This window comes from Artemia sp. Qi Xiang Cuo, chromosome 15 (assembly GCF_049724085.1).
Source record: "Artemia sp. Qi Xiang Cuo chromosome 15, ASM4972408v1, whole genome shotgun sequence".
Lineage (NCBI taxonomy): Eukaryota > Metazoa > Arthropoda > Branchiopoda > Anostraca > Artemiidae > Artemia > Artemia sp. Qi Xiang Cuo.
The window spans coordinates 10,202,253-10,220,152 of record NC_142808.1 but is presented as its reverse complement, the minus strand read 5'-3'; the positions used below and the strand labels follow the sequence as shown (position 1 = coordinate 10,220,152).

At 38.9% G+C, this 17,900-nt stretch overlaps 1 protein-coding gene across 1 annotated transcript; it reads right to left on the bottom strand.

Moving 5' to 3' along the window:
• Positions 1-8,199: 8,199 nt before the first annotated feature.
• On the bottom strand, positions 8,200-13,316 carry LOC148943308 (uncharacterized). Its single transcript, XM_089101090.1, has 2 exons — positions 12,827-13,316; positions 8,200-8,234 (listed from the first exon to the last, which is right to left on the bottom strand). Exons 1-2 carry the CDS (start codon positions 13,314-13,316, stop codon positions 8,200-8,202), a joined length of 525 nt encoding a protein of 174 aa, XP_088957216.1.
• Positions 13,317-17,900: the final 4,584 nt, after the last annotated feature.

Here is a 17,900-nt window from a genome sequence, read left to right as displayed (position 1 = left end):
ACTTTTACTTTACTTGACAGAATTTTTCATCACTTTTTAAAAATATTTGTCTCAATTATTCACTACCCATCAAAAACCAGACAGAGAGTATTGAATTATCGACCGTTTTTCCTACGTTGGAAAAAGTATTTTTCTCCATGAACCTTGAATGTATATGTATAATATACCCTTAAATGTGACACAAACAAATAAAATGTGGATAAATTGACACAAGTCAATGCTCTCTGCTATAATAGTAGTACAGGCAAATGGAGGTTTGACCCGAAACAAATTGCAACAGAAATGATTCTTACACCATCTTGTAGAGAAAAAAAAACTGAACAACATATCCATTTTCGCATATTCTGAGTCGACGCAAAATAACGGTTTTTTGGCTTTTAATGCGATTTTTTTTACGTTTTCCGGAAAAAAATATAATTTTAGTATCCGACCGTTTTTCTTGAAATGAAGTATGATTCTGATGCAGAATGACAAGCTGAGACAGAAAATGAAGTCCGATTGGGTGTCTGGTGCAAAACAAAAAAGTTTCACTATCATCAATATGCGTTGCGGTAATTTTTGTAAAGACAATCAATCGGCACTTGTTATTCAACAAATGATCGGTTGTTCGTAAAAATACCTGAACTAGGCACTAGTATAAGACACTTCGAAGGTTACGTAATGCAATAAAAATCATCACATTCATCACTCAGTGTTTTAAAGATTTCAAAGTTTATTCCCAAGATTTGACTGAGAAATCAATTAGACGAAGACCTCAAGTAATGCCAGAAAGTCGAGTAGAAAACTAGTTCCGGTCAGTGACAGTCATAACCTTTATTTAAATTCGCCATCTACCCCGAGAAAAAATTTTATTCGAAATTCCGTCATTTAACAGTCGAGTAATACTTTCCAGTGAATCTGCTAGTGTTCTGATGAATGATTAGCGCAGGTAAGAAGTCGGTTTTTATAATGGTGGTTCGGAACTTAATTCTTTAAAATTTTAAAGGATAAATTTTTGTACTTTACTGCTTTGCGTCAAATTCTTTTTTTTTTCATGTCAGTTGAAGTTTTTTTTTTTTTTTTTGTTTTACAGCGACATCTATTGAGAAGACAATCGTCCCCTGAAATACACCTTGTACCAACAGGTGACCTCATCATCACGACAGGTTAACTTTAAAAGTAGTTGCAATAGAAGTAGTAGTAGTAAATGTTGCACTAACAGTAGCGTTAGCAGTAGTGTGCGCATATTGCCTTTTGATGAGACGATATTTCCCCTTTAAGCAGTCTCTGAAAGTTCCAACTTAATACCCCAATTAATTCTTGAGCTAGGCTAGTTTGACGCTGTGCATGCACACAGCGTCTTTGGATTTAGTTCAACTTTCCCCTCAGTATTGTAAATGGAGAAGTATGATAGTAGTAGCTCAAGTAGTATTGGTAGCATGCAAATATTGTCTTTTGATCATATCCCTTATCATTCCCTGAATTTTCCCAATTAATATACTTACTTATTCCTGTGTTTCACCCTTTTGACAATCTGTGTAAACATAACGTGTTTTCATTTAGTTCAACACTTTCCTCAACATTCTCTGTAAGGCTCATTTGAATATCCCTCGTCTTCTTGGAAAGTAAAGTTCAAACAAACATAGCCCTCTCAATAACGTATCCATGTGCAACAATGAAGTAATTGCCTTGCCTATAGCCGTTGTCTTGAAGACTTTGGGGACGTTGACATCCCTAGAGACATTATTACTGGACCTTTCAACAAGGCTGAACAAAATAAATATCTTAAAATTTCGATCATATATGTTTTGCTTAATAACTCTTTTTTTTTTTTATAGCGAGATGTATACTCAGTTGGAGCACTGCAGAATCTGCAAAAGAAATGTCGAAGACGACTCACATTACACGATTATTACACAGAAAGGAGCTGCCGGAATTAACCAATCTAGTCAGATGCGAAGGGATACCGTTGTGGTCACTGCCGGACAGAAGGTCCATGAGTTATGCAGAAAAAATTATACACACAGGCGTAACATTGACAATGACACTCAAAGGCGAAAGGATGAGTGGCTAGCTAAAATTTCCACTGCCAAGTGCGAGTTGCGGTCGAGTACTTCACAGTTCAGGTTTAACGAGTGTTGCTTGTTTTGTGGCTGCCCTGTTGACCTCTCAGCTTCACACCGGAAAGGCTCAGATGTTTTCTGCGTTCGGACCATAGACTTTGACAAAACAATTAAAGAAACATGCGAACTGAGAAATGATGACTGGGCAGTCAGTGTTTACCGAAGGATATGCACCGTCCCAGACCTTCATGCCGCTGATGCCATGTACCATCAGCTTTGCAGCAATAACTTTCGGACAAGCCGAGGGATTCCATTCAAATACGAGAACATGAACTGTGAGCCTGAGAAAAAGAGAAGAAGGTCAGGCAGACCAGAGGACGAGGTGAAAACGGATGCTTTCATAAAAGCGATGCAGTTTCTTGAAAGGAATGACGAAGAACAGACAACAGTCAGTGATGTAGTTCAAAAGATGCGTGACGCTCTTGAAGTGGATGTTGAACCTTACAGCAATGTTTATATGAAGAAAAAGATTCTTGAGCACTTCGGTACTAGAATTCTCATCTCGACTGTCGACGGAAAGTCGAATGTAGTGACTTTCACGGATACTGCGTCATCAATCTTAAATCAGTATCATGTGGAAGCAAGATCTGCAGATCCCGAGAAGGAAAAAGCACAGTTGCTTTGCGCTGCAGCGAAACTGTTGAAAAACGACATAAAAGGCCTACAGACAAACAAAGACGACTACGACGTTTTAGAAAAACTGTCAACCACTTCAGAAGCTGTGAACTTTGTACCTGACAGCCTCAGACTTTTTCTTCGGGAAATATTTGTTGGGAAGACCGTAGACCTCAAGATTGCTAGTATTGGTCATGCGATCATACAAGCAGCTAGACCACAAGCTGTAATTGCACCTCTGCAAATAGGTCTGGGTGTACAGATGCATCATCACTTTGCGTCGCGATATCTCATCGATACTCTGAACGCAATGGGATTCTGTTCGTCGTACTATGAAGTTCGGCGATTCGAAGGATATTCAGCCGTCAGCACAGTTGAAGATCTGGATGAAATTCTCCCTGGCGGGTTTATTCACCACGTTGCCGACAACGTGGATCATGATATCTGCACTCTCGATGGCAACAATACTTTCCACGGTATGGGTATCATTACCTCTGTGACACCAGCGTCAACTTCTGCTAGAATACGCATTCCTAGGATTAATCCCACTGCCGATGACATAAGAAATGCTCAAAAGATACGCATTGTGCACCATAAATCAGACGATTCCATACTCTCGCGAATCAGATATGAAGGTCTGAGAGATTTTCAACAAGTTGTTAACTCTACCCTTGAAATCCTCTGGCATTCCTCCTGGTACCTGAAAACTCCAAGACCGGGTTGGAATGCCACGCAGCAAGCACTTATGGTGGGGAATCACCCAGGGAAATCGTCTATTGTTTTCCTCCCAATGATCGATCTCCCAGCTAGTGACGACACCTGTATTTACTCCACTTTGCTTTTTATTGTAGACCAGGCCATGCGACATGGATTTACTCCCGTCGTAACCTTTGACCAACCCTTGTGGTGGAAAGCCATGAAAATGGTCGAAGCGGCTTCACCAGGAAGTGCACTTTCAAAAGTCGTCCTGAAACTTGGCGGATTCCATGTCATGATGAGTTTTCTTGGAGCAGTGGGTTACATCATGGATGGGTCAGGACTCAGAGAGGTTCTTGAACACGTGTATGCGCCCAATACTGTTCCCCACCTTCTCAGCGGAAAAGCGATCGCTAGAGCAGTACGTGGACATTTACTTATTGACGCTGCGCTACACGCCATTCTGCTTTCTGAGGTTTTTGCCGACAACCAAGCTAGTGATGATGAGCCAAGACTACAATCCTAAGAAATTGTGGAACTCAGAAACCTATACGAGAAACTGATGAATAAGGAAGTAGTTACTGAGGTTGCAGAAGTCAATCCTTCCTTAGAAAAAATACAGGAATTCATCAGCAGAAAGAGAAAAGAACTGCTCCAGTGTCGAACCTCAAAGCTTTGGTTCCAGTATTTGGACATGGTTGCGATTCTACGAAACTTTGTAAAAGGAGAACGATCTGGGTCATGGGAGCTCCATTTGAAGTCTACCTCAGACATTTTACCTTACCTGGTGGCTGCAGGACACAACCACTATACCAAATCATGCCATCTTTACCTCCAGCGAATGGACAAGCTCCAAGATACCCATCCTACGGTCTACCAGGCTTTCCAGAGTGGCATGCATGTAGTAAGACGTTCTGATAGATTCTGGGCTGGACTCTCCACAGATCTTGTCATTGAACAGGAGCTTATGCGCTCTCTTAAAACCTGTGGTGGCCTTACCAACGGCAGCGGCATGACAGAGGCTCAGAGGTCCTTATGGGTTTTTTCGCGACCAGTCTGCTCTACAGTAAACCTTCTGATGGAACGTATCTCACAAATTCTGTACGTTACAAGCGATCAGCACAAGGAGATGTCAGAGCCGATGCAACTGAGAGACTGCAAAGATACGCAGACTATTATCGAGTTTCTGGAAAGGGGTTCACCATTTGAGGGAGATGTTCAGTTAAGAAGCATAGCAAATGGTCTAACTGCCTATCCGTCTGCCAACGTTGATTCTGCCAAAGATGTTGGCCTAAAAGTCATTGACGCCATGTCTGGACTGGTGGTCTCTGATTTTGTGTTTCGACGAAAATAACAGGCAATCAAGATGACCACCAAGCAAAGTCCAAGGGGAGACTGAAAACGACTAGACCCGACTCTTCTTTTTCAGAGGTTTATCATGATCGCGAAAAGGATCAATCTTACGGAAACTGAGTACTTTCAACACGAACTGTGTTCCTACCCAGCGTCACTTTTTGACAGCTCCTGCATGCTCCGGACTGCGAACAAACCAGAACTTGCGAAGGCCATAGCCCAGGCGTGCAACCTTGAGAAGCATTCATTTCCCCTCCCCGAAGGCACTCGATATATCCTAGACGGAGGAGCTCTGCTGCACAGGATACCATGGACAAAAAATGAAAGATACCTGGAGATTCTAGACCATTATGCAACTTACGTGACAGGAAAGTACCCTTCTGCCACTATCGTTTTCAACGGCTACGATGGTGGGGCTTCCATAAAAGATATGGCTCACTCGTTGAGGAGTCGTACAGTTGGCCGTGAGATCTTCTTCACAGCAGATATGCAGCTCAAGCTGAAGAAAGAAGAGTTCTTATCTTGCAAGAAAAACAAAGCCAGGTTTATCTGCGCTTTGGCTGATCATCTCCGTGCAAAGGGTGTCTCTGTCTCCCAGGCATCAGATGACGCAGATGTCCCGATTGTGGAAGCTGCTGTTGCCTCTTCACGGTATCACGACACTGCCGTAGTTGGGGACGATACCGATCTATTGGTTCTCTTATGCTACCACTGTGACTTGTCAAGCAAGAAACTATTCTTCCACTTGAGCCAAAGTCGAATAAAGCTCCCCGAATATGGGACATACACACCCTGAAAGAGAAACTGGGACAAGATACTTGTCATCTGATCCTTTTTGCTCACGCCCTGTTAGGCTGTGACTCTACTTCGCGAATCCACGGTGTGGGAAAAGGTCTTGCACTGAAGAGGCTGATAGAAGACAATGATTTCCGTACATCATCTGCAGTGTTCATGCAGAAGTCCGCTTCGAAGGAGGAAATCAAGACCGCTGGTGAAGACGCCCTGCTGATCATATACGGTTCGTCGAAAGAAGGGAACTTGAACAAACTCCGCAGAGAAGTTCTTGAAAAGAAAATAACAACGGCAAACTCTTTTGTTCACTCAGAACTTGTGCCACCAACTCCTGATGCAGCCAAGTTTCACAGCTATAGAGTTTTTTTTTTATCAAGTCCAGGCATGGACTGGGGAGCCTGATCCGGATCTGAAAGCCAAGGACTGAGAATGGAAGAATAAAGATGACTCCTTGTATCCATTAACAACTGACCTCCCACCAGCCCCGAGTTTGCTCCTAAAGATCGTGAAGTGCTCCTGTCGTGTACAGTGTAGTTCAGCGAGGTGTAGCTGATTTAAAAACGGCTTAGTTTGTACTTCAGCATGCAGAACCTGCAAGGGAACAATGTTTTCCAACTCCCCAAAAATCGACAGCAACAATGATGAAGAGAACCTAGAACCCTAGTCGTTAATCCATTCCAAATGAAAAAGTTGTGAAACTAGTCGGAATCTGATTCTCTATTTTGTATTTTTTATAAGATTGATTCTATTTAATAGACTGTGAAGATTAGACACTATGGGTTGACCCTAAATTGTATACGAAGAGTGTTTTAAGTGTGATTTACGATACTGACCACTGAAAACCAGTTCGGTTTGTAATTCACTTTCCCTAATTATTTTCTAAAAAAATGTAGATCATTCATTAATGATTACGATTTTTTTTTTCTGGTTCAGTGAACAACCTATTTGATTCTATTTTCGATCTCAGATCGTGATTCTACGTCAGAACCACACTTTCATTCAAGAAAATCTGGCTACAACGAAAATTGTATTTTTTAGGCGAAAAAAGTCGAAAAAATACAGTTACTTTTTTTATGGTGCTTCTTACGCTAAATCCGACTTCGTTTTCGGTCTCGCCATGTTATTTTGGGTTAGAATCATACTTCCGTTCAAGAAAAACCGATGTCCACGAAAATTGCGATATTTATTCGAATAACGAAAAAAATAGCATTAAAAGCCAAAAAACGGTTATTTTGCGTCGACTCAGAATATGCGAAAATTTATATGTTGTTCAGGTTTTTTTTCTCTACAAGATGGTGTAAAAATCATTTCTGTTGCAATTTGTTTCGGGTCGACCTCTTTTTGGAGCTCATTTTCCTGTACTATAGTTACTATGATAGTTGAAAAACTACATGATTATGTTATATTTGTATATAATTGCTGCGTAACCATATGGAGACAAATTTTCTGACACTCAAAAGTATCGGAAACACAGAAGATGTAGACAAATTGTGTGTCTTAGCGTGAAATGTAATAATAGCTCCAAAAGTTGTAAGCCCCTCTAGCAGCGGAATGCGACTTACAAGCGTGTAAATTGTTCCAGATATTTAATTCGAATTAAGAGCTTAAAACTTGCAATACAGTCTTACCAAACTAGTGGGTACTCCAATTCTATCCGTTGCTTTTCAGAAACATGCATCTGTAGATATACGCTGCTGAAACTAAATGAAAGGTACACCAGTCAGTAGAACTAACCAACCCCTCAACTATGACCGTGGTTTAACAATTCTTAATTAGAACTCCCTTCCTCACCTTTGAATTCCTTTTTCCAAATTGTTTTGATTATATTAAATTTAAAATAATTTGCAAACATTTCCAAGCCCTTATTCAGGAAGATGACTGCTCTAACATCAGTTCTTACTTGTGCGTCCGTCTCCGTAGAAAACATGAAACTGAATTTTCCACTCCCTCATATGCAAAGTAAGCAAATACCGGGTACACCAACTAACAAAAGATGCCAACCACTCATCGTAATAATGGCCAAGGCATAACAACATGGGCACCCACAGACATTTTCCAAGGTGAGGCTAGATATCAGAATAGCAGTGTTTGGGAAGGGGTGGAACACATTTTTGTATAATAGGCAATAAATTACGTATTTGATTATTATGTATTACAATAATTAATCTCCATTTACTAAGCCCAAAACCTAGAGTAAAAGAAAATCAGACCAAACTAAAATTTAGAAACAAATTGTTTTTCCCAAAATTAAAGAAGACATAGGCTTGTTTTTAAAAATTTAGCCTAAGCCTTAAAACAGTCTAGTAAAGTAGTAGACATAGGAACTTGAAAACACCTGCCATTTTTTTTTTTTTTTTGGTTCTGAACTCGTTCCCAACACCTTTCAACAACTTTCCAAGATATAAAAGGTCCCTAAAGTGGGATTTTGTCAAAATCTTCAGATTTCTAAGGACCTATACTCAATAACTACCCTCCATGTATTAATACCATGTTTACATTTTATAAAGGCATGTAAAATATACCGCTTTATACCAGGACAATTTTCCTCATCACACTGAAATTTCTTTTATATTCAGACATTTCAAAAAATTGCAGAATAGCAAAAAAAAAAGAAATTAAAATTAAAATCACAATCAAGCTGTCAAACTGACCTTCGCTTTCGACGCTCAAATTTACCTGAACAAAATGCACACGTTCAAACAAAATTTTTAACACAAAACATTTTTGAATCCCTTCCTAGGATTCGTTACCAAATTGTTGCTCGTGCAACACTTTTGCTGATGAAGCTGACAAAGTGTTGCTGTAAAAATTCACGTTGCCTAGACATCCTAAATCTAGTTTTTAATTTACCCTAAAACAAAATTTGTCTTTGAATAAACCGGAGGGGAGGAGGAGCGTAAGCAGTTAAGTTGGCCTCAAGCTAAGTTCTGACAGAGTGTGACAAAAAAATATTTCTGGAAAATAGTATCGCGGGGCGAAACGAAAATCGCTTGGCAATTCGCACTAAAAACAATTTTTTTTCTTCACATAATTTGCACTTTACTGAAAAAATTAGAAACGAATGTGAATTGTCAGTTTAATATACATATACTGATATTTAGTGATCAAAATGTTAATATTATTTGATTTATGTTTAATATTAATATTATTTGATTTATGTGTTTTTGCACGCTCTTTCCATGCATTTTCTTCTACTCCCGGTTCCCTGTATTCTTTGCATTATATATCATAAAATACAGAATATAATCTAATGCTTGTTATTATTTTTCAACATCCATTCTCTTTTTTCTTAAAAATATTGCCTGGCTACGCTATTTTTTCAACTTTAAGTTGAAGCTTGGCGAAGCGATTTTTTCTGCTTCGGTAGGGATTTTTTGTGGCTTGGTGCAGCACTTGTCACTAGCAAACCAATATTTGCGGTCTGTCAGAGCTAGGCTTCAGGCGGCTTGGTACCAAAGTGAGTTGTCAGCAGTAGTAGTAATAGTTAAAAAAACAAAATTAATTTGAGGTTTAATTACGACAAGATCGCATCCCATTAGGGGGTGGTGGGTGTACCGTTTTGTAATCCGAGGCAAAGTTTCTTATTCTAAGAAAATTCTGGTAGGCAGCTTTAAATTTAAGAATGGTTACGTATAAAATCAAATCCTTTTAGAATATGCATTTTTTCCAAACTTTCATTTTTAGAGTTTCATTTTTCTATGGAGGACAGGAATACTTTAATTACTGCTCATTACTATTATATAATAATTTTGCAATAATTTATAATTATAACATAATATATTATATACAATATAATATTATGTAATTTATTATTAAATTAAATTTTTCTATATTATACATTACATCATTATATTATATGTCATATTTTATTAAAATACATTGCATAGTTAATTAACAGTTTAGAATAATAATTTATGATATTTATAGTAATAATTACTATGATAAAATATGCAACAATTTTACCTGTTTTCAGTTGAAAAATCAGGATTACACAGCAGCTAGTTTTGAAACAGTCTAACAAGTTTTGAAACTGAGCAACAGAGCAGTTAAATCCCTTATTTTATTTTTCTAAATGCGGATTCATAATATACAACTTCATCTTTTTTTTTTTAACTCCTCTTATCTGTCTGTTTTTCTAAATCACTATCTCACTCTCGGTAAATTTGCTAAAAGTACTTTATATGACAAATATTTTCAAAATATGATTTCCTTCTGGTATCAATTCTATCCTTCATTTTATATCCCATTTAGAGGATTTAGATCTGCAGGATTCCTTTTTTTTTGCTGGGGTGTATGGCCATATCTGTCTTATCTCCCATGACCATAATATAGAGGGGTCAACCGATTTCTGAACCACAGTATTTCAGCCGTCACATAAAAGTCATGTAAAAGTTATTGCACCTGCTGTCTAAGGACATGATTTTCTTTTCTTTTGTCTGAGGCATCTGAAAATGTGTCTGCAAATAGTCCTTTGGTAAAAATGAAAAGAAAACACGAGAATATACATAGAAATATACATATACATAGAAACATAGAAATATGCCAGGAAATATTCATAGAAACATAGAAAAGAAAATATAGAAAAATACATAGAAACATAAGAAAAAATATAAAATATAAGTAGAAAAATACATAGAAACATAGAAAAGAAAACACAGAAACATACATAGACATATAGAAAATAAAACACAAAATACACTTTGAAATCAGGGGCAACGCTGTAGCGTTGCCTAAAGTAAAGGCCATACGGCTCCAATGTTTTATTGTTATTTATTTTTTTTTTCCAGAGGCACTTCATATGGAAGGGGCCGTCGTAGATACTTCAAAGGGAGCTCATTCGATTGGAAATCGAGAGTTCTAGTGCCCTTTGTAATAGTCAAAAGTGATTGGAGGGCAACCAGTCCCCCCCCCACGCCCATCGTTTCCCAAACACATCCAGTCAAAATTTTGCGATAGCTATTTTGTTCAGCGTAGTTGATTTCCAGATAGAAAATATATTTTGAGGAGGACCCTCCCCCACAACCCTCGGAGCAAGGGTTTTAAGTTATGCCCTGGGGGCGTATAAGGTTTTTACAGAAGGCGTTGTCGTAGAAACTTCAAAAAAGGTTCATTCAATTAGAAATTAAAAGGGCTAGTGCCCTTTTTAATAGTCAAAAGTGATTGGACGGCAACTTGCCCCCCCCACACGCCTATCATTCCCCCAAACACATCCAATCAGAGTTTTGACATTACCATTTTGTTCAGCGTAGTTGATTTCCAGATAGAAAATATGTTTTTGAGGAGGACACTCCCCCACAACCCTCAAGGCAAGGGTTTTAAGGTATGCCCTGGGGGCATATAAGGTTTTATAGAAGGCGTTGTCGTAGAAACTTCAAAAAAGGCTCATTTGATTGGAAATTCAAAGGGCTAGTGCCCTTTTTAATAGTTGAAAGTGATTTGAGGGCAACTAACCCCCGTCTCACCAGGGTTGCCAACTTCTTGGTCAATGAATATGTCCCTTGAGCATCCGAAAATATGTCATTTTCAGCCAAATTATGTCCATATTTTGTCTATAATATGTCCATCTTGAAATCTCAGAAATTAGTTTTTTTACGACTTGTAAACGTCTTTCAAAGTGGTCAGTTAACATCCAATATAATGAAAACGAAAAAGATTCATTTAGTTCATCCATAAAAAATGAACTAGTGTGAAAGCACAAGTCATAAAAACATGTAAACAGTATCCCTATAATAAGAACCATATTTTCCCCCAGGTCATAACTTACAATGCCTGCCCTCGAGCCCTGAAGGGCTGTGTCAACCCAGGAGTTTTCGTTATATGGTCTTTGAACTATTTAAAAAAAATATGTCTATATCAATGTTCTTATCGGATGGATTTGAGGAAAAAAGGGTGTGGATGGGAGGGGGCTAGGTGCCCTCCGATCTCTTTTGATTCTTAAAAAGTGAACTAGAACTGTCAGTTTCCAGTCAAGGGAGCCCTCTTTGAAGTTTATACGAGCATACCTTTCGTAAAAACCATATATGAATCCAGGGCATAACTTACAACGCCTGCTCCCGGACCCTGGAGGGTTGTGTCGACACCTAAGTTTTTGTTATATTATCGTTGAAATATTTTTAACAAAATTTCGATCTCAAAATTTTCATCGGATGCATTTGGAGAAAAGGGGCAGGGGGAGGCTGGTTACCCTCCGATATATTTTGACTCTTAAAAAGTGAACTAGAACTTTCAATTTCCAATCAAATGAGCCCTCTCTGAAGTTTATACGAGTATTCTTTCCATAAGAACCATATATGCCACCAGGGCATAACTTACAACGCGTGTCCCCGGCACTTGGGGGTTGTGTCGACACCGGAGTTTTGTTATGTGACCATTGAACTATTTTTAACAACATGGCTATCTCAAGACTTTTATTGGATAGATTTGGGAAAAAAGGGCTTGAGAGGGGGGATGGGGGCTAGTTGCCCTCCGATCACTTTTGAATCTTAAAAAGGGCACTAGAACTCTCGATTTCCAATCTAATTAGCCCCTTTTGAAGTTTATACGACGAAATCTTCCATATGATGTGCCTCTGGGAAAAAAAATAATAAAACATTGGAGCCACATGGCCTTTACTATAGGCAACGCTATACTCTGATAAGTTTTAGTATGTGTTCGGATATTAGCAAAGATTTTCCTAATCTTATCTTCTATCTTTAACATTCACTTTCGTTTTTGTAACGATTTTTGCAAGCAATGAACCCACTGGTACCCAGCATACATGGAAGTGTACTATTTATGTATGTATGTATAAATTTATTGCCCATCATAAATGTAAAATACAACACTGATGGAGTATAAAGAAAGAAAATGAAAAAAAAAATATATTCTGACAAATACAAACAGAACCAAAACAGAGAAGAACAGACAAGAAAAAAAAATTACAAATGGGGGCAATTATATGTAAGAACAAACCTATTATCAAAGACGGGCAATTTCAGAGGTGCTTTCACCAATAATCTGCCTCCGATATCTCTCATTTCTTTTCTGTACCGCGGAAACTGGACTTGCAACTCCATACCGCAAGGATAGTGAGCTGTTATTATTCCAGAGAGGCAGCCTTAGCAAATATTTCGCATACTTGTAGAAACTCTTCCGTATATCCCTAATATCTGAAGCAGTAAGAAGAAACCAAAATGGTGCAAGGGTAAGTACATGCGGAACAGCAAATGCATTATAAACGCTAGCTAAGATACGGCGGTTAAATTTAAACTTTAACGCAACTAGTAAACCATAGGCATTCCTAGCTTTTCTGGCAAAAAAATCTTTCAAAAGTTGGCGCGTGGCACGAAGATTTGACCCAATTGGTACACCAAGATACATCAGTGTATCTTGTACTTTAATAACATGTTCACCTAATTGAACATTTGTTGGGCAATCTGAACGGTGATTGAACACCAGGAACTCAGTCTTACTCTCATTAAATCGAAGACTTATACGTTTATACTCCCTATCGAGAATTCCAAAATTTTCCTCAATTCCAAATGCTGTTCTATTAATATCAAGGATGTTATCAGCATAGTTAGCTAGTGAAATATCAATACCATTAAATATACATGTGGTTAGAACTTTCTGTTGTGGCACAACGACAGTATTATTAAACAGGGGGGGAGAAGTAACAGTGCCCTGTCTAATGCCCTTTTTTACTGCAATTGAAGGAGTGAGTTCCACCGTACCAGGTGAGATGGTAACCTTTACTTTGGCATTTAGCTTTTTATACATATCACGTATCGATTTGATGACAGAACTATTTACTCAATGCTTATAAGCAGTCAAGAAGATATGTGGATGTATTATACCCGTGTCGAGAGCTTTAGATACGTATAACCCGGCAAAATATACTACCTCATTATTTTAATGAGCATGTAGAAGTAAATTAGCAATCAAATAGTAAGCATGGTCACGGCCAACTCCTTTCTTGACGCCGAATTGGTTATCCGGTGTAAAATACTTAACAGAGATCACGTCAATAATTAGTAACTCAAAAGCTTTGCATAAGACCGGTGACACCGTAATTGGTCTAAAAGAAGAACGTTGGTCCTTTGGCTTTCCCCTTTTTAATAACGGGATTATTACTCCAGTACTAAACAAATCAGGAACTATACCGAAACAGAGTATCATCTGAAAGAGTAAGGTCAGATGCTCAAGCAGGAGAGGGGACCCACATCTTAGATGCTGTGCACAGAGACCATCAACACCACGAGAAGTTTTCTTTTGTAGCTTAAAAATACACTCAGTAACCGCAGATCGAGTAACAATAACACTGATCGCATCAGTTGATTGGCCTAAGCAACCATCAAGCTCCCTTTCATATTGGTTTGACAATGATGGATCAGGCTCGGAAAATTCACTTTTAAAGTAGCCATACCAATGGTCACTGTTAATTTTGAAAGCATTATAGGCTTTTGAACTATCTCTTTTGAGCAGTTTCCATACGAAATTAGGTTCACTTGTGGCTTTACTTGATAGTTTAGCTACTGATTTAGCCTGGTGTTGCTTAAGTACTTTCGTAAAATGTCGCTTTGTTTTCAGACGAATTTCATTTATCAAACCTTGCCGTGGCATACCGCACTCCTTCCAGACATGAAACCAGAATTTCGATTTAGCACAAGAATCAACAAGGTCAGGGTTACCTGACCAACCATGCTTCTCAGTTCCAAGACGTACTCTTGGTATGGGTAAACTAGCACGCTCGGCAGAGCGTGAAAGATCTCTGCGTAGTAAATATTCAGCAATATTTGCTTCTCTGCAAAGGTTAATAATTTTTTTTTGGAAAGTAGATGAAACGGAACTTTCATTTTTTTCAAAATAGAATCACTAAAAGCCCAGAGCATATCTACACAAACCCTGTCAGTGGTTTCATGCCATTTACTGACATTGTCTACAATTGGAACCTTCTGTGCAATTAGTTGAAGAGGGAATATATTAATAATAGGCATATGGTCCGAGACTTGGAAAATGGAGATAAGTGAGGATCCTGAGTCTGGTTTTGCACTCGGGAAACACATGAGGAAGTCCAGAGAAGAGGTACTCCCAGAGCTATGGATATATGTGAAAAATTGGGTATTCTCGACCACCAAGAGCTGAGGGCACATACTATTCAGAATATTAGCACGACTTTTACAGTCGTCAAAAAGGTTACAGTTCATATCACCAGCAAGGATTACTGCTAGGTTTTGCAGTTCACAATCAGACACGAGGGAACAGACTTGGCGGCATGCTTGATCAAATTGTCTGTCTGATGTAGCATTACGGTAATCGGTAGGTAAATACACTGAGACCACCCCATAATTCTGAATTTTGACTGACGTAAAATAGTCACTTTCGCGAAAATGTTCGGGCATGAGGACGTTTCTAGCAAGAATAGCAGTACCTCCACTCGGCCGACCAGCCCCGGATTGTCTAATGGCACGACTTATTACGGCAGTAGAAGCAGTCCTGCTCAACAAACATAGGCTGTCGGCAGTGAGAAGGTGCTCTTGTAGACAGAGAACGTCATTCGTGTCACATAGAATTTGGATTATTGATAATTTCACTGAAAGGCCTCCATTAATTTTCCATGATGTAACACGTAGATCAGTGTTCATTTTAGTGGATTCATAAATTTCTGTGCGACAGGACAGTTGTAGCTGTAACAAGGATGGTCAGCTTGGTTGCACAGCACACACTTCATTTTATTTTGACAGGGGTTTCCAGCTTGTTCGAATGTCCTCTCTGCGCACAACGCGAACAGCGAGTAAGAGCTTTACAGTGCTGGGCAATATATCCATACGCTTGGCAGTTTTAGCAGCGATGAGGGAGAGGGAGAAACTTATCGATGTGGACTCGCTTGTACTCGATTATCATTGACGAGGAAATGGCTGCTAATAAGTCTTTTGGTGGGAGAACCAAAGCTTGTAGGACCTAGTTTTGCCGATACGGTAAACTTCGGTACAGTTAGTTATCAAGTTATGCAACTGACCGTCAGTAACATTGTCAGGAACGAAACGGGCAATTCCATAATACACTGGAACTTTTAGCTGTAAGCTTAGCGATTGGTTCTTAGATTTAATAGCATCAGCTACAGCAGTAGCTTCATTTTTATCACTTACGACGGGGCACCAAGTATCTTTTCCCTGTCTAAGCTCAGTTATCGCCGACTTCGAGTCACCACACAAGTTATCAATAAAAATGTTGCGGTCCTTGGGGTCATTCAGCGTTTTAGGTGGATTCTTTAATATAAGGGCAAAAGAGGTTTGGATGATTGTGTGGGGGCTTGAGACAAAGAAGGCAGCGGGTTGCACATCGACAGGACGTAATTATCGAATTTGACATATAGTTCGTTAACTTTACGAGTAAGTGTAGCACTAGATTCTCCTGCGATAACTGGTACTTCGTCAGGCTCGTAGAGCACGAAACGGGGTAGGGTTATCTGCTTTTCATCACACTTTTCGAAATTTTTAGTATGTCCAGACAGTTATCTGCAGCTTTCTGTCGGTCACTTGGGCGATTCGTACAGTTTGCGAAATTCGGCAATATTTTCTTTGCTTCCATTAACGAATCAGTGCTAAAAAATTTCGCACCAGTTTTCGCAATATCGGCGTGAACATTCCCCACAGCCCGGGCACGGTATAAAAGTTCAAGACTGGGGACCATACAAGCTGCTGGCTCCGCATTGTATGTAGCAAACAAACATACAGCAGGTATCTCACTTAGTCAGAAACAAGGTTGAATAGCCACACAGAGATCACCAGGAGCAAGGGAAGCGTCGAGATCTGCTCACCTGTCCCCTGCAATTTAAGGCTAATTAAAACCGGCAGGTACCAATACGGCACTTCCGGCAGGTTCTCTCCCCTCTCCTGCTTGGTTCCAAGCGATCCACGCGGTACTGTTCACGCACCTTAAGAAAAGGTTGAAATTTGGTTTAAATTGACTGAATTCTAGTAATTTGGCTAATTTTTTTTTTTTTATACAAGATTCCGTGGAAAAAATAGTCTATTGGCAACCTCCAATCGGCAACAATGAGTTGAAATAATTGTTCCCAGGGGAAATAACAGAGGTCAAAATAACCAAACAAAAGATAAGCTGATTATAAATAAAACTCTTCAAATAAGAGTCCACTGGGATTTTTTTTTTGGGGGGGGGGAATAGGAAAAAGAGGACAAACCTGACAGGCTCTTGCATTAATATCAACATAATTAAAAAGGCTCTTGACAACTAATTTGTGTTTTCCAGTCGCAATAAGAGCTAGGCAGACGTGCATTATTTGGGTATAGCCAGCACAGTTCTAGGCTTTTATCCCCCCCCCCCCTAACCAGTGATTACCTCCCGGAAAATGCCCCCGCAGAAAATTCCCAAGTGTAAAATACCTCCCCCCTGGAAAATTCCCCCCCTCCTGGCAGAAAATACCCTTCCCGGAAAATACCCCTCCCCCCGGAAAATACCCCCACGGAAAATACCCCGTGGAAAATAACCCCCTGTAAATCCCCTCCCCCAGAAAATACCCCCCCCCCCCCGTGGAAAGTAAGACTTTTCAAATTTGAGAATTTTATTTGAGTTTTTTTTTCCGTAGGGGGAAGGAATTTAGGTACATGTGTATTATGCACCACTCACTCAAGTCTACGCTGTGTAAAATTTGAGAACCCATCGTTTTTTTTTAGTTTCTTCTTTACTTTAGAAATAAATTTGGGCTATAGATTTGCACATTAGGAAGGGAAGTAAAGTATAGTGGGACAAAATATATGGAAAACATATAATTTGGGCTATAAATTTGCACACAACAGGGGGGGATAAAGTATTTGGATAGTTTGAATTCAGAAAACAATTCTTTATAGTTATATGGCAACTAAAAAATTACAGAAGAATAGCGAGGCATCTGGAAATTTTACTAGTTAAAAAAAAAAATCCCAGTATAAAGTAAATGTAACAATTCATTTAAGTGTTTTTCAGTGTTAAATTTTTTTTTTCAATGACCGTTTTTCCAAGTATTAAGTACTAATATTAGGTTAATGCAGTGTTTCATTTAAGTGTCTTATGATGATCGCTGATCAAAGTTTCTGTTATTTGTGCCTTTGATTTATGTTATTTTACTATGTTCATGGCCTTATATTTGGCTTTAAAATATACTTATCAATCTATCTATCTAATATGCAGAATAATTGTGACAAATACATTTTGCATGCAGAGCCGCTATACTTTGCCCCCCCCCCCCCTAATGTGCAAATCTATGTATTTCTAAAGTAACGAAAAAACTAACGAAAAAACCGGTATGTTCTCGAATTTTACACAGCGTAAACTTGAGTGAGTGGCGCATAATACACAAGTAGT

What these genes read in the sequence shown, in the direction of transcription:
- LOC148943308 (XM_089101090.1), bottom strand. Translation starts at nt 13,316, where the DNA reads ATGTATAAAAAGCTAAATGCCAAAGTAAAGGTTACCATCTCACCTGGT. An exon ending in AAAAGCTAGGAATGCCTATG is followed by an intron (nt 8,235 to 12,826) that starts GTTTACTAGTTG and finishes CATTTTGTTCAG; the next exon opens with GTAAATTTGAGCGTCGAAAG.